This window comes from Oncorhynchus mykiss, chromosome 29 (genome assembly GCF_057628025.1).
Source record: "Oncorhynchus mykiss isolate SJ-2025 chromosome 29, ASM5762802v1, whole genome shotgun sequence".
Taxonomy (NCBI): Eukaryota; Metazoa; Chordata; class Actinopteri; order Salmoniformes; family Salmonidae; genus Oncorhynchus; species Oncorhynchus mykiss.
The window spans coordinates 36,875,529-36,901,148 of record NC_143050.1 but is presented as its reverse complement, the minus strand read 5'-3'; the positions used below and the strand labels follow the sequence as shown (position 1 = coordinate 36,901,148).

At 47.0% G+C, this 25,620-nt stretch overlaps 1 protein-coding gene across 3 annotated transcripts in view; it reads left to right on the top strand.

Annotated features, from left to right (window-relative positions):
- LOC110509317 (electrogenic sodium bicarbonate cotransporter 4-like) overlaps nucleotides 1-25,296 on the top strand; it is a 33,210-nt gene extending 7,914 nt beyond the window's left edge. The window contains exons 2-24 of one of the 3 annotated variants that reach the window (XM_090227112.1): nucleotides 1,917-2,046; nucleotides 2,309-2,469; nucleotides 2,711-2,866; nucleotides 4,202-4,257; nucleotides 9,974-10,131; nucleotides 10,214-10,301; nucleotides 10,538-10,692; nucleotides 10,885-11,016; nucleotides 11,231-11,405; nucleotides 11,498-11,631; nucleotides 11,802-11,982; nucleotides 12,057-12,147; nucleotides 12,869-12,927; nucleotides 13,167-13,358; nucleotides 13,547-13,660; nucleotides 14,327-14,488; nucleotides 15,662-15,840; nucleotides 16,064-16,136; nucleotides 16,227-16,295; nucleotides 16,426-16,599; nucleotides 23,232-23,402; nucleotides 23,905-24,011; nucleotides 24,299-25,296. In XM_090227112.1, the coding sequence (XP_090083238.1) occupies nucleotides 1,917-2,046; nucleotides 2,309-2,469; nucleotides 2,711-2,866; nucleotides 4,202-4,257; nucleotides 9,974-10,131; nucleotides 10,214-10,301; nucleotides 10,538-10,692; nucleotides 10,885-11,016; nucleotides 11,231-11,405; nucleotides 11,498-11,631; nucleotides 11,802-11,982; nucleotides 12,057-12,147; nucleotides 12,869-12,927; nucleotides 13,167-13,358; nucleotides 13,547-13,660; nucleotides 14,327-14,488; nucleotides 15,662-15,840; nucleotides 16,064-16,136; nucleotides 16,227-16,295; nucleotides 16,426-16,599; nucleotides 23,232-23,402; nucleotides 23,905-24,009 (2,915 nt within the window). In that variant the 3' untranslated portion in view covers nucleotides 24,010-24,011; nucleotides 24,299-25,296. Of the gene's footprint in view, nucleotides 1-1,916; nucleotides 2,047-2,308; nucleotides 2,470-2,710; nucleotides 2,867-3,170; nucleotides 3,297-4,201; nucleotides 4,258-9,973; nucleotides 10,132-10,213; nucleotides 10,302-10,537; nucleotides 10,693-10,884; nucleotides 11,017-11,230; nucleotides 11,406-11,497; nucleotides 11,632-11,801; nucleotides 11,983-12,056; nucleotides 12,148-12,868; nucleotides 13,138-13,166; nucleotides 13,359-13,546; nucleotides 13,661-14,326; nucleotides 14,489-15,661; nucleotides 15,845-16,063; nucleotides 16,137-16,226; nucleotides 16,296-16,425; nucleotides 16,600-23,231; nucleotides 23,403-23,904; nucleotides 24,012-24,298 lie in introns of those variants that run through there. The other 2 variants (XM_036967899.2, XM_090227113.1) reach the window with 2 other exon arrangements.
- The last annotated feature ends 324 nt before the right edge of the window (nucleotides 25,297-25,620 follow it).

The window sequence follows — 25,620 nt, the reverse complement described above, 5'->3', positions numbered from 1 at the left end:
GAGAACAGGAAGAGAATGGAGGGGAGGAGGTACAGAGAACAGAAAGAGAATGGAGGGGAAGAGGTACAGAGAACAGGAAGAGAATGGAGGGGAGGAGGTACAGAGAACAGAAAGAGAATGGAGGGGAAGAGGTACAGAGAACAGAAAGAGAATGGAGGGGAGGAGGTACAGAGAACAGGAAGAGAATGGAGGGGAAGAGGTACAGAGAACAGGAGGAGAATGGAGGGGAGGAGGTACAGAGAACAGAAAGAGAATGGAGGGGAGGAGGTACAGAGAACAGAAAGAGAATGGAGGGGAGGAGGTACAGAGAACAGGAGGAGAATGGAGGGGAAGAGGTACAGAGAACAGAAAGAGAATGGAGGGGAGGAGGTACAGAGAACAGGAAGAGAATGGAGGGGAAGAGGTACAGAGAACAGGAGGAGAATGGAGGGGACAGCTCGATCTTAATATTTATTTGCTTTCTTATTGTAACAATGTTGTTTGTGTCATTGCTGTGTAGTAAGACTTGGTTGAGTCTTGGTTCTTATTTGGGTGTATTTCAGGGGTGACTTGTCAGGTGTATGGTCACCGTCGACCACGTTGGAACTGATTTCAATGAATGACGTTGAACGACGACCTGCACGTAATAGGTGTCCGTCGCTGTCACATGGGCGTCGTCGCTGTCACATGGCCGTGGCATTGGGAATGTCCTATTGAGGCCTGCGTTTCTCAACCTCTGGTCTTTGGACCGGCACCGGTCCCCAGGATGTTACTGAGCGGTCCCTTCGGGTAGACTGAACATAGATTCAAACTATCACGCGAGAACTAATCTAAGGTGAAGAGCCATAATGCGGTGTCTGTTTGGTCTTTGACTGGAGTCTGAGGTCAAGAGCAGGCCACTCGCCTCAGTGCTCTCCGAAGGACCAGTCTTTCTCTGTCTGCCCTCTCTCTCTTTCTCCGATTCACTCTGGGTTTTTTTCCTCTCCCTCCCTTCTCTGTGAACTATATTTGATTTTCACTTTGTTCTTAAAAATGGGCCTCGAGGTCTGCATGTCTGTCCTCACCCACTGGGCACGGACGTCAATTCAACATCTATTCCACATTGGCTCCATGTCATTTTATCGAAATGACATGGAAACAACGCTGAGTCAACGAGTGTGTGCTCAGCGGGCAGTAATCTCTTAGGAACAGGACCTTTCCATGTGTTCACGCTGGCTAACTCTTGACCAGTGCTGGGCAGTGCTCTTAGGCAGTGTGCTGCTTAGCTTAGCTACCCAGTGACGAGAGGAAGGTTATTCATTGGCTGTTACTCATGTACTGTATAGAGGGGTGCAGGGGGTATTTACCCACATTGACTGGGACTATGTGACTCTGTGACTGACGGGGGGACGGGACGGGGGGGTTAAAGATTAGAGGTGTTGTTTTAGGTTAAGGGTCGAAGGGAACTCACACAGGATCAAAGTAAGCTACATTAGGACACCCAGGAGCGGAGCAACACACGCAACCCCCCCCCCCCCCCCCCCCCCCCCCACACGCACACACACAGTGGTGTGGCAGTGTGATTAGAGCCCTGGGGCTAGGAGCATAATAATGAGCTTTGATCCACCGCCAGGAGATTCTGAGAGTCCTGGGTTGGTCGTACTACAGTTTTTCCAGTCCTATTCAGTTACAGTTGTGTGCTGAACATTTCAAAAGGGTTCCTAATAGTTCCAAATAAGCAAAGAAATAAACACACACGTTCTTTTAAGACTTCTGATAACCTGATGCCCTAGTTTAGTACACGTTCAGTACTGTCAATCAGCCGTACATCCTAGTGGAATATCTTATACAGTTCTCACACACGCTGTTAGGAAATGTGTTTGATGCCTAGATACGTACGTGTTTTAATTCTATTTCTGTAGCTTGATGTTTCCTCTCTCGTGAACTCCCTTTCCCAGTGTCCCCGGCGGCGGAGAGGCTGCGCTACATCCTGGGTGAAGATGACGACATGCCGACGCCCACTCTGTTTACGGAGATGGACACGCTGCAACACGATGGAGACGAGATGGAGTGGAAAGAGTCTGCTAGGTACACACACACACACACACACACACACCTCAACCATTTGTGTGTGTCCACCCTGGAGTGTGTGCCCTCATTAGTTTGAGATTGTAGGGGGCTTTAGTTGTGGATTTAGGGGGAGGTGTTGGTAGGGAACCTGTAGATAGTTTCATTAGAAGAGTGTTAGCAGCAAAGCCCTACGGTAGTGTCACGGAGCTGGGTTCGGTCCACCCTGCCTTAATAACCAGACATCGAAAGACTTCATGGGGCTTCTCTCCTTCCTCTCCAGGTGGGTGAAGTTTGAGGAGAAGGTGGAGGAGGGAGGAGAGAGGTGGAGTAAGCCCCATGTGTCCACCCTGACCCTCCACAGTCTGTTTGAGCTGAGGACCTGCATCCAGACTGGCAGTGTACTGCTGGATCTGGAGGGATACTCCCTGCCACAGATAGTGGGTGAGTGTGTATGTGTGACCCAGACCATGGCCCATTCCCAAATCAAGCCCTAGTCGTCCCTATGCCCTGTGCACTTCTGGAGACTCAAACGATTTTTATAGGTGTAAGCAATATGGTTCAAATCCATCTTGCCCTCTGATTGGCCGGTTGGAAGTGCATAAGGAAGTGGACAGGGGCTATGGGTCGACTTGGGATTGAGCACAACTGACTCTTGAACTCTCACCCTGACCTCTGACCCCAGATGACATCGTGGACCGCCAGGTGGCAGACGGTCTGATTGGTCCAGAACTGAGGGAGAAGGTCAGCTTTGTGTTGCTACGGAAACATCGCCACCAGCATAAGAAACCCATCCACCTCTCGCTAGCCGACATGGGAAAATCAAACAATTCCCCCACCAGTGAGTGTGTGTGTGTGTGTGTGTGTGTGTGTGTGTGTGTGTGTGTGTGTGTGTGTGCTGTGTTGTGTTCTCTTGTTGATTTTCATCTCTGTCGTAGTATCATGCTGATTTGACTCATACAGCAATAACATTTTCTCTCTCCTCTTTTCACAAACTGCCTCACCGTCTCTCCTCTGTTTACTCTCTTCTCATTCTCCTCCACCTTTTTCTCCTCTTCTCTCTCTCCCCCCTCCTGTGTCTCCCCCCTTTTTCTCTCTCCCCCTCTCCTCCCTCCCTCTGTCTCTCTCTCTCACTCTCTCTCTAGGCCGTAGTCCCCAGTCTTTTCATAATGTCAGTCGTAGTAACGTCAGTCGCTTTCCTAGTTCAGCCTCTGGCCTCCATCACTCCACAGAGGACTTACGAGCCAAATCAGGCAGCCTTGGCCGCCTGCGTGAGTCTACACGCACGCACATACTCAATACACACACGTGTATACATGCAAACTAATATTCTTTCACCCTCTTTCCTGTCTCTGGCGGCTAACCTCATAGAGACGTGTGTTTGTAATTCACATATCTAACCTTATAACCTCATAGAGACGTGTATTAGTAATTCACATATCTAACCTCATAACCTCATAGAGACGTGTGTTTGTAATTCACATATCTAACCTCATAACCTCATAGAGATGTGTGTTTTTAATTCACATATCTAACCTCGTAACTTCATAGAGATATGTGTTTTCAATTCACATATCTAACCTCGTAACTTCACACATTATGTGTGTGATTTCAGTGTGCAAGTTTTTGGTCACACTGTATTTTGGAGAGCTCCTAATACACAGTAGTCTATTGAGCCAGACAGCTTACTAAATACACAGTGGGTCCATTTTTGTGTGTGTGTGTGTGGGGGGGAAGGGGTTTGTTCCGGTTCTTTCTCTGCTAATTAATTTGTCCCTAAATCATAAATCAGCTTTTGGGGGGAATGATCCATTAGATGTAATCGGCCGTTGAAACAATCAGGCAAGCTCTGCTCACACCCCCCCAAGCCATCTACAGTGCCACAGAAAGACGCATTCACACTATATCTATAGCTGGTATTTGCCTATAAAGATGGGTTGGAGACGTCTACTGCTGCAACTTCCAAAATGAAAAATGACACTACACAAACTCTCGACCCGTGAATACGCTGAGGAGACTGCTAACTTCACGTCTAGTTAACTCAGACTGCCACCCACCGAAGTCATTCATTGGTGTCAATAGGGGAATCGTGTGAGCATATTATTGTGCATGTGAGTTTGTGTGGAGTGCAATAGAAAGTGGTGTGTGTCTACTTGTTTTTCATATGATGTTTCAGATCCCGCGCAAAGCCGAAGCATGAACGACATTTCAGACAAGCCAAGCACAGACCAGGTAACGCCAAAGATCATTGTTCTGTGTGTGTGTGTGTGTGTGTGTGTGTGTGTGTGTGTGTGTGTGTGTGTGTGTGTGTGTGTGTGTGTGTGTGTGTGTGTGTGTGAATGATGATGGAAAAGTTATTACATTGCATAACCCTAAGCTCCTGTTGTTCGTCTCGGCTTAATTGTTTGGGTGCGTCCACCCGTCAAAAATGAGAGGGAGAGAGGGAGAGCAGGATAAAGAATAGTACTGTTCTCATGGGAGTCACTTGCCTTTCCTTTCGACGTGGGCCAAAGGACAGATTTGGGTATTATTGTTTAGCTGTGGATGGAGATGGTGTGTGTGTGTGAGGGGGACGCTGAGTATGTGCAGGGGGTCAATGCTCACCCTGACAGAGTTCGCGGGACTTCAAAGCCACACACATACAGTACACCATCTGAGTCCACTTGAATGATTTACTCCCCCATACAGTGGCTTGATAACCAGTATTGGGGGAGTAACAGATTACAAAACGGTCAATGTGATCCGTTACGTTACCAGCACAAATATTGTAATCGGATTGTAAATACTTTTGAGGATTACTTTTACATTCCCAAAGGATGTTTGAGCGGGGAGAACATCTTCAACACCTTTTCTGTATTCTCAATGACATTCAGATCAGCTTTGAAAGAAAGTGCCACCAACCTCCTGTGTATTGTAGATGTGTTGTAGTAGTGGGTAATCATGTGTAATGTTTAAAACCAGCAGCCCAGCAACTGTATGTAAATGGCTTTAATATTACTGGACCACAGGAAGAGTAGCAGCTTCTGGGGATCCATAATAAACAGAAATAATAAAATACAAACACAAATGACCCACCCCATGAGAACCCAAAATATAAGCTTGTTTTTCTCCAATGTTTGTAAACATTGTCAATCCCATTGCTGGGCCTGTAATTTTCATCAGAGGTACACTTCAACTATGACAGACAAAATGAGAGAGAAAAAATCCAGAAAATCACATTGTAGGATTTTTAATGAATTTATTTGCAAATTATCATTTTGTCTGTCATAGTTGAATTGTACCTATGATGGAAATTACAGGCCTCTCTCATCTTTTTAAGTGGGAGAACTTGCACAATTGGTGGCTGACTAAATACCTTTTTGCCCCACTAGCAAATGCAGCGTATGGCATCCATTTTTCATATGCAAATAGCACTTTTCAGTAGTGCTCAAAGCATGCCATTCCGTGAGAGCAGCATTTATTTTTCAACTCGAAGCAATGAGCCCAATCAGTCCTCCATGACAACACAATCATAAACAACAGAGTAGGGCTGGCTAATAAGTCCTTAGTTTTGGTGTTAATCTTCAGTAAAACCATATGGCTAATCTATACTTCCAAGTCATATTCTTTGAAGATCAAGGCGTATTAAATGGAGTGACTGGAATTCTGACGGACTTTGGATTTTAATATAACGGTATAACCCAATCATATTATTATCTGTAGTAGAAAGCAATGGGTTAGACGAAGCCTACAAAACCAACCTATAAAGGAAAATGCAATATCCATTCATGGCAAGTTAGGTAAACTGATTTATCCTGGAATAGATTGGTTGTCACGCCCTGACCATAGAGAGCCCTTGTTTCTCTACGGTGTAGTAGGTCAGGGCGTGACTGGGGGTATTCTAGTTTATTATTTCTATGTGGTGTTCTAGTTTATTTTTCTATGTTGGTGATTTGTAGGATTCCCAATTAGAGGCAGCTGGTAATCGTTGTCTCTAATTGGGGATCATGTTTAGGTAGCACTTTTCCCACCTGTGTTTGTGGGATATTATTTTGTGTTTTGTGCATGTGCACCACGTAGTCACGTTTCGTTGTTAGTTTATTGATTTATTTGTTTTCTTCTTGTTAAGTTTCACTTTATAATAAATATGTGGAACTCAACATCCACTGTGCCTTGCTCCGTCTCTCCACGCATATGTGACAGAATATCCCACACACCAAGGACCAAGCAGCGTGCTACAATGGGGGAAATAAGTTGGACCTGGGAAGAAATAATGGAAGGACAGGAGATCCTTCCTTGGCAGGAGTCACAGAGGACGCAAGGAGGACAGCGACGACGGCGAGATTCGTGGCCACAAAGAAAGCCCCAAAAAACAGCCTGAAAATATTTTGGGGGGGCACAAGGGATGGTCGGTGGAGCCGAGGAGTGAACCAGAGCCAGTCTGGGAGAAGAGGGAGAAACTGGAGGAGAGTGAACGGAGAGAGTCAGAGACCGTCAGTGAGTGGATGGAGATATTGGAGGAAAAAGAACGGAGAGAGTTGTTGAGTTGGTGGAGGATGTACGACATTTGCCCTAAGGAGCGTGTTATCAGTTTAATGCCACCTGAGTCAGCTCTCCGTACTCGTCCTGAGGAGCGTGCTATCAGTCTGGTAAAATCTGTGCCGGCTCCACGCACCAGGTCTCCAGTACGCCTTCCCAGCCCAGTACATCCTGTGCCAGCTCCTCGCACTTGCCCTGAAGAGCGTGTCATCAGTCCGGTACGTCCGTGTCTCCACAGTCCGGGAACCTCCTGCGACGGTCCATGGACCGGAACCTGCTGCGACAGTCCACGGTCCGGAATCTCCTGCGACGGTCCACAGTCACGCCCTGACCATAGAGAGCCCTTGTTTCTCTATGGTGTAGTAGGTCAGGGCGTGACTGGGGTATTCTAGTTTATTATTTCTATGTGATGTTCTAGTTTATTTTCTATGTTGGTGATTTGTATGATTCCCAATTAGAGGCAGCTGGTAATTGTTGTCTCTAATTGGGGATCATATATAGGTAGCATTTTTCCCACCTGTGTTTGTGGGATATTGTTTTGTGCATGTGCACCACGTAGTCACGTTTCGTTGTTAGTTTATTGATTTATTTGTTTTGTTCTTGCTAAGTTTCACTTTATAATAAATATGTGGAACTCAACATCCACTGCGCCTTGCTCCGTCTCTCCTCACCTACGTGACATTGGTAATATTAATTTCTGTCTTCTAATGCATCTTAACGGGAAAGTAATCTAAAAGTAACTGAAAGCAATTCAAAGGTTACATTACTGATTACAACTGAACTATACTGAACAAAAATATAAACGCAACATGCAACAATTTTATCGATTTTTACTGATAAATTCATTAGGCCCTGATCTATGGATTTCACATGACTGGGCAGGGGCACAGCCATGGTTGGGACTTGGAGAGCATAGGCCCACCCACTTGGGAGCCAGGCCCATCCACTGGGGAGCCAGGTCTAGCTAATCAGAATTAGTTTTTCCCCACAAAAGGGCTTTATTACAAACAGTCCTCAGTTTCATCAGCTGTCCGGGTGGCTGGTCTCAGACGATCCAGCAGGTGAAGAAGATGTGGAGATTCTGGGCTGGCATGGAAACATAATGTCTGCGATTGTGAGGCCGGTTGTACATACTGCCAAATTCTCTAAAACAACATTGGAGATGGCTTATGGTAGAGAAATTAACATTCAATCCTCTGGCAACAGCTCTGGTAGACTTGCCAATTGCAGTCAGCATGCCAATTGCACGCTCTCTCAACTTGAGACATCTGTGGCATTGTGTTGTGTGACAAAACTGCACATTTTAGAGAGGCCTTTTATTGTCCCCAGCACAAGGTGCACCTGTGTGATGATCATGCTGTTTAATCAGATTCTTGATATGACACACTTGTCAGGTGGATGGATTATCTTGGCAAAGGAAAAATGCTCACTATCACTACTAGGGATGTAAACAAATTTGCCCACACAATTTGAGTGAAATAAGCTTTTTGTGAGTATGTAAAATGAATGGGATCTTTTATTTCAGCTCATGGAACATGGGACCAACACTTTACATGTTGCATTTTACATTTTTGTTCATTATAGTAACTGTAACAGATTACATTTAGAAATTAACTTTGCACTGCCTGCCTGCCTGCCACACACACACAAACACACATCCATGTCCTCATATTCAAACTTCTGTACATGTAGGGGCTTTGACAGCCCGGCTTTAACCAGCACCTGACTAGGTCACAGAGAGAGAAGGGGGGAGGTATTCCTTGAAGTAGACTGTTATACTGAATAGGGGTATTGTTGACGTCATGTTCGAGGCAGTAAATCACGACCAGAGAACACTCTTAGCAAAAAGGATTCCAAAAGGGTTCTTCGGCAATCACTTTAACCCTTTGAATAACCCTTTTGGGGTTCCATGTAGAACCCTCTGTGAAAAGGGTTCCACCCAAAGGGGTTCTACCTGTAACCCAAAATGGTTATTCAAAGGGTTCTCAAGTGGGAACAGCTGAAGAAGCCTTTTAGGCACTAGATAGAACCTTCTTTTCTACACGTTTGTAGGTCACAGAGACCGAGAGATGGGGAGGGAGAGACGTAGAGAGAGAGAGGGGTTAGAGGTAGGGAGAGAGGTATAGCAAGAGAGAGCGAGGGGGTAGAGAGAGGGGATAGAGGTAGAGAGAGGGGGGAGAGAGATATAGAGAGAGGCAAGATAGTGAGTTGACTCTGAAAGCTACACTAAAAGATTGGCAGGTGATTTTGACCTCAGCACCAACCACTCCACTTCCACATGCTACTGGGAGGTAGAAGCGAGGCATGTTTACCGCATTGAGCTTTGTGTGATTTTTGTATCAGTAAAGTATGCAGCAGTATTGATTGGCCAATGGAGTGTGTGTGTGTGTGTGTGTGTGTGTGTGTGTGTGTGGAAATATTGAGCTACAGTACCGTGTGTGTGTGTGTGTGTGTGGCAATATTGAGCTACAGTACCGTGTGCGTGTGTGTGTGTGTGTGTGTGTGTGTGTGGCAATATTGAGCTACAGTACCGTGTGTGTGTGCCTCGTGTCCTATGCATCACATGCAGTGAGTGATCAGCTATCGATTAGATCTCAACACTGACATAATAATGACAGAACTTCAGCCACTCTGACATATGACATTACAGTAAAACATGTCTTTACATTTTAAATGCTGTTCCTACGTGCTTTATTCGTGCACTATAATAAACAGTATTTTGGCTACAAATCGCCTTCATTGGGTTATTGAAATGCCCCATAATTCAATTCGCAATGATTGTACATCCGTTAAGAAAAGTCTGCCAAAACTTAAAACCGACATCAACATGAAGAAGTCAACACACAAGTGTAAGTAAAAACGAACGTGAATAAGTTATGAATTGTGCTACTAACGCACATGACGGCACAAACACGTCTCGTAAATGTAAATGTTTTTGTTTGGTTAGCTTTTGGAAACGTTGGCTAGCGCATTCCAACTTTCCCTGACATCACACTTGTAGTTTTTGATTTACCTGATATCATCGATGTCAGCAGATGCCTTCTCTTCTAGCCAAGATATGAAATGCAATCATAATTGACTGTAGGGCAGATAAACCACACACAATAGATACCGGTGGTTCTGTGATGACTGAAAACAAAACCGTGGGACGAACGAGGGCAAGGGCGGTCCATTTTAAAATCAATTCATTCTTCCTTTGCCCTGCAAGTGTCAACTCATCATAAGTCATGATACGTCATCAGAAGTGTCCACTTAATTTGAGACCTGAGGGGAGAGCGTGTGTCTTTTACGTGTTTGGAATGCAGCCCTGGTCTCTCTTTGGTCTCTAAATACATCTCCCATGTTCCTCTGCCACCTCTCTCTCCATTTTCTGTCTCTCTCTTTCTCGACCATCCTGCTTCCTACCCCCCCCCCCCCCCCCCCTCCCCAGATGAAAAACAAGTTCATGAAGAAGATACCTCGTGATGCAGAGGCATCCAACGTTCTGATTGGAGAAGTGGACTTCCTGGATAAACCATTTGTAGCTTTCGTACGTCTGGCCCAGGCTACCACACTGGGAGGCCTGACCGAGGTCCCCGTACCTACCAGGTGTGTGTGTGTGTGTGTGTGTGTGTGTGTGTGTGTGTCTCCTGCTGCTCTACAGCTGTGTTAACCCCGTGTCTCCTGGCAGGTTTCTGTTTGTCTTGCTGGGTCCTCATGGCAAAGGCAAGTCCTACAACGAGATTGGCCGAGCTATCGCCACGCTCATGGTGGATGACGTAAGAATGAGCCAAAAACAAAACAATGAGGGACAAACGTTTTTATTGATTGTTGTCATTTATTAAAAAAAATAAAAAAAATATAACCTCTAGATATTGAGTGGATATGTTACCTTATGCACTCAGTCAGTATGTTACAGACAGGGCTCTGCAGTTCAACTCTGTCCTCTTTATTTTACACACACACACACACCATCATGTGCCGTGTATAACAGTGTGCTCTGCTGTCCTGTCAGTTGTTCAGTGACGTTGCGTATAAAGCCCGGGACAGGGATGACCTGATCGCGGGGATTGATGAGTTTCTGGATGAGGTCATCGTTCTGCCCCCAGGGGAGTGGGACCCCAAAATACGCATTGAGCCCCCCAAGAAGGTCCCCTCTGCTGACATGAGGTATAAACTGTATGTATTTAGTGACTGACTGATCAATTGAAACATTGAATTAAGTTGTGTTTATTTGGATCCCTGTTAGATGTGGTATAAGCAGCAGCTATTCTTCCTGGGTTAGTTCGTCTGTTAGTTAGTCCAAACTCAACACTGAACCGCCACCCCCCCCCCCCCCCCCCCCTCCCCCCTACCCAAAAGGAAGTCTGTGCTGAACCTGAACGAGCTAGGCCAGGTGAACGGGACCGGGACAGCTGGGGGGCCAGGGGGAGGAGAGGACGAGGAGATGCCCATCCCCCACGAATTGGGAGAGGAACTGCAATTCACTGGCAGGTATGGGAGTGCTGGGAGGTTTACTTTCCTATAATTGAATCTCCAGACCCCCAAAGCAACATGCAGGCACTCTGGCGTCACAATTGTAATTTGAAACCAATAAAAAACATTTTAAGCAGGGGCCAATAGAACTAGCCGGGGGGGTGCTTACCTGTGTCTCTGTGTGTGTGTGTGTGTGTGTGTGTGTGTGTGTGTGTGTGTGTGTGTGTCCCAGGTTCTGTGGAGGCCTGTGGCTGGACATTAAGAGGAAGGTTCCGTGGATCCTTAGTGATTTCTCCCAGGGCTTTCACATCCAGTCCATCTCTGCTGTTCTGTTCATCTACCTGGGCTGCATCACCAACGCCATCACCTTCGGAGGCCTGCTGGGAGACGCCACTGACAACTACCAGGTACACACACACACACACACACACACACTTACACGCCAACATGCGTAAGTTAAACACCGGTCTCAACTCCTCCACCTCTCTCCCTGTGGCAGGGTGTGATGGAGAGTTTCCTGGGTACAGCGTTAGCAGGTACAGTGTTCTGTCTGTTAGGAGGTCAGCCTCTCATCATTCTCAGTTCCACTGGACCCATCCTCATCTTCGAGAAACTGCTCTACGAGTTCTGCAAGTGAGCCACACACACACACACACACACACACACACACACACACACACACACACACACACACACACACACACACACACACACACACACACACACACAGGCTGTATCTGTCTGATCCTTCTTTTGTGCACTTAGTTTGTTTCTTCTGACGCTGGTGCGAATGTGTGTCCCAGGTCTAACACTATAGACTACATGGAGCTGCGTCTGTGGATTGGTCTACACTCCTGTCTGCAGTGTCTGATCCTGGTCGCCACGGACGCCAGTTACATCATCAAATATATCACCCGCTTCACCGAGGAGGGCTTCTCCAGCCTCATCTCCTTCATCTTCATCTCGGACGCCATCAAGAAGATGGTGGGTGACACACACACACACACACACACACACTCACGAGGTGTCTTAACTGTTTTCGTAATGTGTTACTACAGGTGGGCTCCTTTAAGTACTACCCCATCAACCGTGTCTTCAAGCCCGACTACGTTACCACATACAGGTGTGAATGTATCGCACCTGACCAGGGTGAGCCTCTCCTCTCCCTCCTCTTCTTCTGCGGCTGTCTCTCCTCCTCATCTCATTCCTTCCTCTTCTCCCGTTCCTCCTCCGGCCACTCCTCCTGTTTCTCCTCCGTGTCCTCCTCCTCTCCTTAATTGGGTGCTTCACTAGAACTGACCAGTGAAGTGCAGTATTGCCATCTGCAGGGCAGTTTAGGGAGTTCACATCCCATTCTTACTCGAGACGTATCCCCTCGTTTGGGGGATGTGTATACTATAATAATAATGCTTTGGGGAGGGTGCTTATATTTGTCTGCTACACACAAGTGTGTAATGAAAATATGTTGTTTTTTTGTTGCATATTCCAACTCCCCCTGAGACACCCGCAGGGAGTGAGGTCATGGCCAGGGTCTCCATTGTATAGAGCCTCTGGAGCACAGAAACAGATTTTTGTTCACCTTGTCGGCTCCGGTATTTGAACCAGCCACCTTTCGGTTACTGGCCCAACACTCTTACCTCGAGTCTACCTGCCATCCCCTTGTACTGTCTGTATTCGCCCTCTCAACTACTGTAACTGATGGGTGTGCTGTCTGTTTCTGCTTCTCTCGCTCTCTTTCTCTGGCTGCTATCTGAGTGAGTATACTGCTACATCATGCTACAAATCGGTCATGTTCCCATATAACTGGCATCGTGTAATCTAGCTGGGGCACCTGACTTCTCTCTGTATCTCTCTCTCTCTCTCTCTGCAGCTGCTGCGATGGCTTTTAACGTTTCAGTTCCACTCGCGGACGATAATATGACTGATTTGGTAAGTGGCTCGGGAGCTAACGGGGACTCATTCACTCATCTGTTTCTCAGATGGTTGAGTCTATGGGGGACAGTCTGCCTGTGGCCAAAAAATAGACTGTAGGACGTAACATAGTCACAGGACTAGCAGCACTGTGCTGCCTGTCCATGTTCGTTTCTGCACTACTCTGTATTCTCTCTCTCTCTCTCTCTCTGTGTGTCTCTCTGTCTCTCTGTGTCTCTGTCTCTCTGTGTGTGTAGTATAACATAACAGGTCTGGACTGGAGTCAGCTGAGTAAGAAGGAGTGTGTGAAGTATGGCGGCGCCCTGCTGGGGAATGCGTGTAAGTACGTCCCAGACCTGGCCCTCATATCTTTTATCCTGTTCTTCGGCACCTACTCCATGACCGTCTCCCTCAAGAAGTTCAAGACTAGCCGCTACTTCCCCACCAAGGTGAGAGACACTCTGGGACATAGAATGTGAGACATTTGATGCAGGGGATCTTTGTTTGGTGTTTATTGGGTGATGGGTAGGTCACGTAAACTCAACCTCTTCCCTTGACGGTCAACTCTCCCCCCCCCGATCGTCCCCCACCCTGTCCTTTCCTGACCACGTCCATCCTCTTCCTGCCTGTGCTCCAGTGCCGTTCCCTGGTTGGTGATTTCTCCATCATCATCTCCATCTTGGTGTTCTGTGGGATAGACTACCTGTTAGGCCTGGACACGCCCAAACTGCACGTGCCCACTGAAGTCAAGGTTCCTCTCCTCCCCTCATCTCTTGCTCTGTCACACCCTCTCTTCCGCTCGTTCTCTCCTTCTCAATCTCTTCCTTCTTCCTGAAATCATTCGGGGATAAAAAGTTTTAAATGAATGATTTTGAGACATTAACATACTGACACTCACACTTCTCTTTTATTTTCATCCCTCTCTCCTGTCGGTGTATTTGTTTTGTACGTCTGTCTTTTTTCCTCCATCTCTTCCGCCCCTCTTTTTGTCTGTCTGCTTGTTTATCTATGTGTGTGTGTGTGTGTGTGGGTGGGCCTAGCTGAGGAAACTGATCAGTGATTTCTCCATCTTCATGTCAATCATGACGTTTGTGGGTCTGGATATGCTTGTAGGGCTGGACACGCCCAAATTAATTGTACCCACAGAGTTTCAGGTATTTCTGACCCTTAACCCAATGTGTCTGTGTATGAGTTGCATGCATTTTCAGTGTGATTCAATATGTAGTGTATGAGTTGCATGTGTCTTTTTGTTGGATTTAGTGATGCATGTAAACTGCATGGTGTGTGTGTGTGTGTGTGTGTGTGTGTGTGTGTGTTCAGCACCATACAGGACTCACTTGGAAAAAAAGACCTGGGCCTCAAAGTAACTCCCTGTGTGAATAAAGGCTACATAAATATGTGTGTGTGTGTGTTGTAGCCGACGCGTCCAGACCGTGGCTGGGTGGTGATGCCGTTTGGTAAGAACCCGTGGTGGGTGTATGTGGCCAGCGCCGTCCCTGCTCTCCTGGTCACCATCCTCATCTTCATGGACCAACAGATCAGCGCCGTCATCGTCAACCGCAAAGAGAACAAACTCAAGGTACAGTGTGGCCACAATGACAACACAACACAACTGCAACCATGAACACACTTACTTACTTAGGCTTGTCTCTTCCAAGGGAGCGTAGCCCGTCGGCGAATCCTCTCCATCACACTGTTCGTGGCTGTTTTCTCCCCCCAAAAATAGGAACATAAATATAAATGCAACATAAACACGGCCATTCAATAACCATGAAATACAACCATGAACACAACAGCAACACAATAACTCTTGAATGCTACCTCTCCCCTCCCTTTCTCTCCGCTCCCCATCCCCCTCCTTCTCTCTCCCCTCCTTCTCTCTCCCCCTCCTTCTCTCTCCCCTCCTTCTCTCTCCCGCTTCTTCTCTCTCTCCCTCCTTCTCTCTCCCCTCCTTCTCTCTCCCACTTTTTCTCCCTCCCCTCCTTCTCTCTCCCCTCCTTCTCTCTCCCCCTCCTTCTCTCTCCCCTCCTTCTCTCTCCCCCTCCTTCTCTCTCCCCCTCCTTCTCTCTCCCGCTTCTTCTCTCTCCCGCTTCTTCTCTCTCCCCCTCCTTCTCTCTCCCCCTCCTTCTCTCTCCCCCTCCTTCTCTCTCCCCTCCTTCTCCCTCCCCTCCTTCTCCCTCCCCTCCTTCTCTCTCCCCTCCTTCTCTCTCCCCCTCTTCTCTCTCCCCCTCCTTCTCTCTCCCCTCCTTCTCTCTCCCTCTCCTTCTCTCTCCCGCTTCTTCTCCCTCCCCTCCCTCTCACTCCCCTCCCTCCCTCTCACTTTCTCCCTCCCTCTCTCTCCCCTCCCTCCCTCTCTCCCCTCCTCCTCCTCATTTTTCCTCCCCTCCTCCTCCTTCTCCCTCCCCTCCTTCACCTTTCCCTCTTTATCCCTCCCGTCCTTCTCCTCCTTATCCCTCCTGTCTTTCTCCCCTCCTTCTTCCTCCCACTCCTTCTCCCACTTCTCACTCCCCTCCTTTTTCTCTCTCCCCCTCCTTCTTCTCTCTCCTCCCTTCCTCGCTCCCCTCCTTCTCTCTCTGCTCTCCTCCTCTCTCCGCTCCCCTCCTTCTCTCTCCGCTCCCCTCCTTCTCTCTCCACTCCCCTCCTTCTCTCTCCGCTGCCCTCCTTCCCTCTCCTCCTTCGCCCTCCCCTCCTTCTCTCTCCGCTCCCCATTTCCCTCCCCTCCTTCTCCCTCCCCTCCTTCTTCCTCTAACAGAAAGGTTGTGGGTACCATCTGGACCTGTTCTGGGTGGGTATTCTGATGGCAGTGTGTTCCTTCCTGGGCCTGCCCTGGTACGTAGCTGCAACTGTCATCTCCATCGCCCACATCGACTCTCTGAAGATGGAGAGTGAGTCCAGCGCCCCAGGAGAGCAGCCCCAGTTCCTGGGAGTCAGGTAGGGAGGGATACAGGGTTTGTATGAGTGAGGAGAGATATAGTGGGTGTGGGTGACAGGGTGAGTGTGTTAGAGGTTGACGGTGATGTTTGTTCTAACTGTGTGTGTGTGTGTGTGTGTGTGTGTGTGTGTGTGTGTGTGTGTGTGTGTGTGTGTGTGTGTGTGTGTGTGTGTGTGTGTGTGTGTGTGTGTGTGTGTGTGTGTGTGTGTGTGTGTTTTACAGGGAGCAGAGGTTGACGGGTATTCTGGTGTTTGTCTTAACTGGAGTTTCCATCTTCCTAGCTCCTGTCCTTCAGGTGAGTCAGTTGAGAGAATGGGCCTCCACATCACAAAGTGGGTGGTGTTATGGAGGATTGTGTTAACCTGTATATTGTGTTTCCCCCCAGTACATCCCCATGCCTGTTCTCTACGGTGTCTTCCTCTACATGGGAGTAGCCTCACTCGCAGGAATACAGGTACATTTGTGTGTGTGTATGTGCACTCGTATGCGAGTCTGTCTGTCTGTGTGTGTATGTATGTATGTGTCTGCACGCACACACGCGTTTATGTGTGTGTGTACTCACCCACCTCCTCTCTCCCTCCTAGTTCTGGGAGCGTATCAAGCTGTATCTGATGCCAGCCAAGCACCAGCCAGACTTCTCCTTCCTGCGTCACGTTCCTCTGAGGAGAGTCCATCTCTTCACCCTGGTCCAGATTATCTGTCTGGCTGTCCTCTGGACCCTCAAGTCTACCGTAGCGGCCATCATCTTCCCTGTCATGGTGATCGCTCTGTGTGTGTGTCTGCGTTGGAGGGGTAGTGTCGTGGAAGTGCAATACCAGCGACAACCTGAAGTCAATATTAAATGAGTCATTCTTTATTATCAGCAAGCTGGATAATACTGAATGCAGCATAGCACACGTCGGCCGGGAGAGTCCCATTAGTTCTCCAATATACTGCTTACACAGACAGGTCATATTTGCATGATTTACATGATTCATTATTCATAACAAATTCATCATTAACGTTTGATTCATGCATGCAACCGACCAATACCTCACGAGACTTCTTCTCTCCAAGCTGAGACCTTGAAACTGAGATATCCCTTGGTTCTGGGCGTACTGCCAAATTGCTTAGACTGATAGTGAAGATTCCTCCCAGGCACGATCAATCAGTCACTTGCATGAACCCAGTCAAATTGGTTATTAGAAACAAACATAAAATGTTCCTTCACACTCCTCTCCTTGGCAATCAGTAATTAGTACCGGGAGGTGTGCTCTTCACCTCTACAAGGCAATTAGTGTTAGTACTTCAGTCTACCCTGTTTTCTCAGCGGCGGTCTCATCGCCAAACTAAGACCGCCACTGAAACAAAGGCGCTTCGAACGAGTTGTTCGGCCGAGTTGTTTGAGGAAGGAAAGAGAGGAAGACTCCACACCACTCTCTCATTGGACTATCTTACCTAGTTATTTTCAGATGATTTCATTTTGCTCTTATGTAGTTTTGGCAACTATGTGTGTGTGTTTCTATACATGTTCCCTCCTCTCCCTGTAGGCTTTACATACCTTTTAATTTAGTGTACCCTGCGCACACAACCCATGTGAAATTCCTGGTCTTTGGAACTGCCGATCTGTGGTCAAGACCGCTGAGTACATCTCAGTAGATCACACCAGAGAAAGCGGCTACTCCAGCCGCTCTCTCTTCATCTGACTGCGTTCTCTCTCATAGTCCGAGAGCATCTGGTCGTGGTGGTGGTGGCCACGGGCTACGAATTCCTCCTAAGTGGAGATTTTCTCTTTTCTCTCGCACACCTGTCCATCTCCTCCTTTAAATGCCATGCTGTCACTTGCTATCTATCACCCACCAGGTCCCCTAAGAGTTCCTCAATGAGCTCATTTCCTGACGATGGCTCGCCGCTCTTCGTACTCGGTGACTTCAAACTCCCTACGTCTGCCTTCAATTAATTTCTCTCTAACTCTTTCTTCCCTCTCCTTGCCGCTTTTGACCTGACCCGTTCCCAGTCTCTTCCCACTCACAAGGCAGGCAATAGGCTTGACCTCATCTTTAATGTAGGCTGTTCGCCTATTAATCTCACTGCACCCCCCCCCTCCCCCTCCCCCTCCAAGTCGCTGATCACTACTGTGTTTCCTTTTCTGTCTCCGTCTCCTCCAACAGCCACTCAGCCCCTACCCAGACGGTCATGCGCGGTCGCAGTCTTCACTCCCTCTCTCCCACTATTCTCATCCTATTATCTCTTACTTCTGCTTAATCCTTCTCCCCCCTCTGTATCCGAATTCTGCCTCTTCAATCCTACTCTCCTCCCTTTCCACATCCTATGACTTGCTCTGTCCCCCTTTTCTCCCGGCCGGCTCGGGCCTCCCGAGGGCTGCGGGAAGCTGAGCGAAAATGGAGGGAAACTAAACTTCCGGAGGACCTATCATCCTTTCACTTCCTCATCTCTACCTTCTCGTCCTCTGTATCTGCTGCTAAAACCACTTTCTGTCACTCTAACCCTAGGAAACTCTTTTCGACTTTCTCCTTAATCTCCCCCCCCCCCCTCTCCGCAGACGACTTAGTCAACCACTTTGAAAAGAAGGTTAGCGACATCCGCTCCTCATTCACTCAGCCTACAGAATCCATTGGTCCCACTCACACAAAACTACCCTACGCCTTTCTCCCCTCTCTCTTCAGATAAAATCTTGCAACTACTGAGGTCCGGCCACCCAACAACCTGCCCGCTTGACCCCATCCCTTCCTCCCTTCTCCAGACCATCTCTGGAGACCTCCCATTTCTCACTGCCCTCATCAACTCCTCCCTGACCATCCCCTCTGACTTCAAACTGGCCAGAGTCGCTCCCCTCCTCAAGAAATCAGCACTCGGCCCCTCTGACATAAAAAAAAATACAGACTAGTACCCCTTCGTTCTTTCATTTTCAAAACACTTGAGCATGCTGTCTCTAACCAACTCTCTCGCTATCTCTCAGAAGGATCTTCTTGACCCTAACCCGTCAGGTTTCAAGACGGTTCACTCAACTAAGACTGCTCCTCTCTGTGTCACAGAGGTTCTCCGCACTGCCAACGCTGACTCTCTCTCCTCTGTCCTCATGGGATGGGCATCTCAGGCTTTTCACACTCTTGAATTGCATCCTACCTGGCACGCCGCTCCTACCAATTGGCAACACGCATCTCTGTGTGCCTGGCAGATATCTCAGATTGGATGTTGGCCCACCACCTCAGGCTCAACCTCGAAAAGACGGAGCTGCCTTTCCTCCCGGGGTAGGGCTGCCCACTCCCAAGACCTCTCCATCATAGTTGACAATTCCACAATGTCCCCCTCCCAGAGTGCAAAGAACCTTCGGCGTGACCCTGGAAAACACCATGCTGTTCTTTGCCAACATCAAAACAGTGACTCACTAACGCAGGTTCATGCTCTACAATATCCGTAGCATACGGCCCTGCCTCACACAGGAAGCGGTGCAGGTTCTAATCGAGGCACTTGTCATCTCCCGTCGGGACTACAACTCGCTGTTGGCTCGGCTCCCCACTTGTGCCATCAAACCCCTGCAACGTATTCAGAATGCTGCAGCCCGCCTGGTGTTCAACCTTCCCAAAATTCTCATCCTGCTCCTCCGCACACTCCACTAGCTTTCAGTCGAAACTAACATCCACTACAAGACCATGATACTTGCCTATGGCGCAGCAGGAGGAACAGCCCCTCCCTACCTTCAGGCTATGCTCAAACCCTACACCCCAAACCCCAGTACTATGTTCTGTCACCTCTGGTCTCTTGGCCCTCCCACTCCTACGAGAGGGCAGCTCCCACTCAGCCCAGTCCACGCTCTTTTCTGTCCTGGCACCCTAATAGTGGAACCAGCTTCCCCCTGAAGCTAGGACAGCAGAGTCAAATCAAATCAAATTTGATTTGTCACATACACATGGTTAGCAGATGTTAATGTGAGTGTGGCGAAATGCTTGTGCTTCTAGTTCCGACCATGCTGCAATATCTAACAAGTAATCTAACCTAACAATTTCACAACTACCTTATACACACACACACAAGTGTAAAGGAATGAATACGAATATGTACATAAAAATATATGAATGAGTGATGGCCAAACGGCATAGGCAAGATGCAGTAGATGGTATAGAGTACAGTATATATATATATATATATATATATGAGATGAGCAATGTAGGGTATGAAAACATCATATAAAGTGGCATTGTTTAAAGTGGCTAGTGATACATTTATTACATCAATTTTTCCATTATTAAAGTGGCTAGAGTTGAGTCAGTATGTTGGCAGCAGCCACTCAATGTTAGTGACGGCTGTTTAACAGTCTGATGGCCTTGAGATAGAAGCTGTTTTTCAGTCTCTCGGTCCACGCTTTGATGCACCTGTACTGACTTCGCCTTCTGGATGATAGCGGGGTGAACAGGCAGTGGCTCGGGTGGTTGTTGTCCTTGATAATCTTTTTGACCTTCCTGTGACATCGGGTGGTGTAGGTGTCCTGGAGGGCAGGTAGTTTGCCCCCGGTGATGCGTTGTGCAGACCTCACTACCCTCTGGAGAGCCTTACGGTTATGGGCATGTGGAAACAGCAGACTGGGATCAGGATTGATTGAATATGTCCGTAAACACACCAGCCAGCTTGTCTGTGCATGCTCTGAGTACGCGGCCGGGGATGCCATCTGGGCCTGCAGCCTTGCGAGGGTTAGCACGTTTAACCTCTCTGGGATATGTGGGAGGGTAGCGTCCCACCTCGCCAACAGCCAGTGAAAGTGCAGTGCGCCAAATTCAATACAACAAAAATCTCATAATTAAAATTCCTCAAGCATACAAGTGTTTTACACTATTTTAAAGATACACTGTGGCTGGATTAATGAGAATTGTATGATTTCAAAAAGGCTTTACAGCGAAAGCACCACAAATAATTATGTTAGGTCACCACCAAGTCACAGAAAAACACAGCCATTTTTCCAGCCAAAGAGAGTCACAAAAAGCACAAATGGAGATAAAATTAATCACTAACCTTTGATGATCTTCATCAGATGACACTCATAGGACTTCATGTTACACAATACATGTATGTTTTGTTCGCTAAAGTGCATATTTATATAAAAAAATCTAATTTTACATTGCCGCGTTACGTTCAGTAGTTCTAAAACATGCGGTGATTGTGCAGAGAGCCACATTAATTTACAGAAACACTCATCATAAATGTTGATGAAAATACAAGTGTTATACATGGAATTAGAGATATGGATATGTGGGAAGCTAGCGTCCCACCTGACCAAAAGCCAGGGAAAATTCAGAGCGCCAAATTCAAATAAATTGCGAAAAATCAAACTTTCATTAAATCACACATGCAAGATAGCAAATTAAAGGTACACTTGTTGTAAATCCAGCCAACATGTCAGATTTCAAAAAGTATTTTCAGCGAAAGCAAACGATGCTATTATCTGAGGATAGCACCTCCGTAAACAAAGAGAGAAAAGTATATTTCAACCCTGCAGGCATGACACAAAACGCAGAAATAAAAATATAATTCATACCTTACCTTTGACGAGCTTCTTTTGTTGGCACTCCAATATGTCCCATAAACATCACAAATGGTCCTTTTGTTCGATTAATTCCGTCAATATATATCCAAAATGTCCATTTATTTGGCGTGTTTGATCCAGAAAAACACTGATTCCAACTTGCCCAACGTGACTACAAAATATCTCAAAAGTTACCTGTAAACTTTGCCAACTGTAGCTATCTTTCTTGTCACACGCCTCTATCTAACAGTACACTTCAAGTGACCCTCGTTCAAGATAGCCATACTTCTTCATTACACAAAGGAAAAACCTCAACCAATTTCTAAAGACTGTTGACATCCAGTGGAAGCGATAGGAACTGCAAGAAAGTCCCTTAGGCATCTGGATTCCCAATGAAAACCCATTGAAAAGAGAGTGACCTCAAAAAAAAATCTGAATGGTTTGTCCTAGGGGTTTCGCCTGCTAAATAACGCGCGTTCACTGAGCTGAGCCTCCCGTCTCATTCGCCCCCACTTCACAGTAGAAGCCTCAAACAAAGTTCTAAAGACTGTTTACGTCTAGTGGAAGTCTTGGGAATTGCAATATGACCCCATTTACACTGTATCTTGGAATGGCAAAGAGTTGAAAAACTACAAACTTCAGAATTCCCACTTCCTGGTTGAATTTTTCTCAGGTTTTCGCCTGCCATATAAGTTCTGTTATACTCACAGACATCATTCAAACAGTTTTAGAAACTTCAGAGTGTTTTCTATCCAATACTACTAATAATATACATATATTCACATTTGGGACAGAGTAGCAGGCAGTTTACTCTAGGCACCTTATTCATCCAAGCTACTCAATACTGCCCCCCTTTCACCAAGAAGTTAAATGTTTTACTCACGTTGGCTACAGTGTAGGAGAGCCTGCAGGTTTTGGTAGCGGGCTGTAGCACTGTATTGTCCTCAAAGCGAGCAAAGAAGTTGTTTAGTCTGTCTGGGAGCAAGACATCCTGGTCCGCAACGGGGCTGGTTTTTCTTTTGTAGTCTGTGATTGACTGTAGACCCTGCCACATACCTCTCGTGTCTGAGCCATTGAATTGTGAATCCACTTTGTCTCTAGACTGACGCTTAGCTTGTTTGATTGCCTTGCAGGGGGAATAGCTACACTGTTTGTATTCTGTCATGTTTCCGGTCACCTTGCCCTGATTAAAAGCAGTGGTCCCTGCCCATCTTCCGAAAACATCCAAAACCCTGCTTCTACAAAGAGTATCTTAAATAATCCCACAGCATCCGCCCCCTTCGCATCCCCTTCTCATGCCAGACCACGACGCCCCCCCCCCCCCCCCCCCCCCCCCCCCCAAAAAAAAAACAACCCACATGCACTTGACTTTTTCCCCGTTTACTAGCTCTGACTTTTCTGATAGCTACTTTATTGTACTAACTATGACTGTGATACAGTATGTGGTTGTCCCACCTAGCTATCTTAAGATGAATGCACTAACTATAAGTCGCTCTGGATAGAAACGTCTGCTAAATTAGGAAAATGTCAATATAAAAAAACATTCCTTACCCCGGGATACTTCAACGGGTGACTATCTGGGAGAATAAAATAAAGGAGCGCTCTGCTTGCCGCATAAATCTGACGGATTTATTGACGGGATCAGTAATCAGATTTATGCAGCAAGCAGAGCGCTCCTTTTCTTTATTCTCCCGGGATAGAGTACCGGTGGGAGGATCCTGGGGTAAGGAATGTTTTGGGGATTTTCCAAATCCCACCTTTTACTTTTAAGCTGGGCTGAAGTGCGTTTGGTTATACCTTCTTTCCTATTGGAAATGTGAGCCGGTGCATGGGTTGATGGGGATACGTACCCTTTTTTTTCTCGATGTGTAGATCCTGGGTCTGATGGTGGTGCGTAAGATGATGGACCTGATGTTCTCTCAACACGACCTGGCCTGGCTGGACGACATCCTGCCGGAGAAAGACAAGAAGAAGGAGAAGGATGGGAAGAAAAAGAAAGACCACAAAAGGACCAAAGCAGCAGAGCCGGAGAGCGACGAGGAGGTGAGAGACGAGGACTAGCAGACACACACACACACAGTGCCAGAATGGCAGTGGGAGTAGGATGTAATGGCGGTGTGGTGTGTAGGAGTGGCTCCATCTGTTTTGTTGAGTGTTTTATATCGATGTGTGTTGTTCCTCGGATTGTTATCTCTGACTAATACCTTTCTCTTTTCTCTGTCCCACAGTGTTGCTGAAAAGGCACTGTATAACACTTACTATTGCCTGTTTGTCTGCCTCGATGTTGGTTGGTCTGTCTTTGTGTGTGTGGGTGTGTCTTGATGTCTTTCTCCCTCCCACTTTTACCTGCATGGTTCAATCCTGTCTTTGTAGTAGAATCGGTCCGTATTGCTTAGATTTAAGCATGCAATGTGTGTGTGAGCGTGTTCTTGGATGTGTGTGTGTGTATTTGGGGCATCATCCCTCACGTCTCTGTTAAGCCACTCCTCTGTCAATTCCTCCTGCATGCTGATAGTTTCCCCCCTGTTTCCCCCCTCTGCCACAGCCCAAGAGTCCCCTCCCTCCTCCAGTGAAGATACCCATGGACACCATAGATCTGCCTTCAGCACCTGACCCCTCTGTAACCCCACCCACCCAGCCCCCCGTCTGACTGTGAGTAAAACCTCTCTTTTGAGGGACCCAATGAATGTGGACTGTTGTATGTATTACTGTGATGTCATTATTGTGCGACAGATAGAGCACATAATACTGTGATGTTACTGATGTATGTTATGAGACACTGAAGGTTTTATATATTTTTTTGTCCCCCCTCACCAATTCTTACCTCTGCCATTCAACCGTGTGTGTGTGTGTGTGTGTGTGTGTGTGTGTGTGTGTGTGTGTGTGTGTGTGTGTGTGTGTGTGTGTGTGTGTGTGTGTGTGTGTGTGTGTGTGTACAGGAGAAGAATGTTTACACTAGTGTAAATCCAGATGAAAGTCACCGGATGCATCTCCCCCGGCCCTAACGCACACATCGACTGGGGACTACACTGCCAGAATGTCCACACCTATGACTACTGACACACACACATGTAAAAACACACACGCACGCATACATCCACTTACTACTGCCAGCTAGACTACTGACAACTACTGTATAATCCCACGCACAGCTAATAACTATTAGCAAACATCCATTTACTATTAGCATTCTTTACCACTGTTTTTACTTAAAAAATAAAAAACGTAATACACATTGAATTTCATATAAATGTATACAAATATTCTATAAAATGTAGATATGATGTGATATTTAACATGTAAACATATGTCTATTACATTCAGCTGGATAGTAGTTAGTTATTACACTTTTAAACATTGTACAAATCACAGTACGGTCTGGGAGACATACCCAGACACATGAATCCCACGCCGCTCGGAACCATAAGTTTACTGTCCGAGGCTGTTGGAGCATAGATCTCGGTGTGTGGACTGAGGTTTCTTTTCCCTCAACATATTCTCTGATCTCCAGCGCCTGCTTAAAACCACTGGATGCTGTGTGTGTTTTTTCCTGCGCTATCCTTTGGCCCTACTGTAGTTTGTGAGGGCCGACTGACAGTCGTTTAGATACCAGAGCCCATGCACCTGAAACCAATGCAGAAGTAGTTTTTTGTGTGTGTTTGTTTTGATGATGTCTCCCGTGTGTAATTTATTCACTGTGTGCCATGTGGTTTGTAGCAGGAACCTCTTGTACTAATGTAACGACGACTCTGAAGGCACAGTTAGCAAAGGAACGGCTATAATGTGACGGAAACCCAATATTATAATGCAGTGTTACTCTGCAAATTGACCGCAAGAAGCCATCAGATTGCTATCAATTTGCATGCCCCCAGACCACTGTCTTTTTCCACTGGCACTGACTTTGCCAATAAATACTTTGTTGAGGGAAAATGTACTTGATACTATTGTGATGTGTTGTTGTCTCATCTACAGTAGTTATCTTAAGATGAACAAACTAAGTGTGAAACTATGTTTGTGCGTGCTCGTGAGACTGTGATTGTGTGAGCTCACGAGGGTGAGAGCGTGTGTGTGTGTGTGTGTAACCTGGGCTTGTTGCACCTGAATGTGCCTCCCTCAGAGTCCCTCTGCACCTGAAGATCTGCCCCCCCCCCCCCACCAGCTGAATCCCAGGTTAGCCTTACCTACGGATCCTCATCACGCCCTTTACCCCCGCATTAACCTCTGTCCTCCAAATGGATGCTATCTGACCTCTAAGACTCAA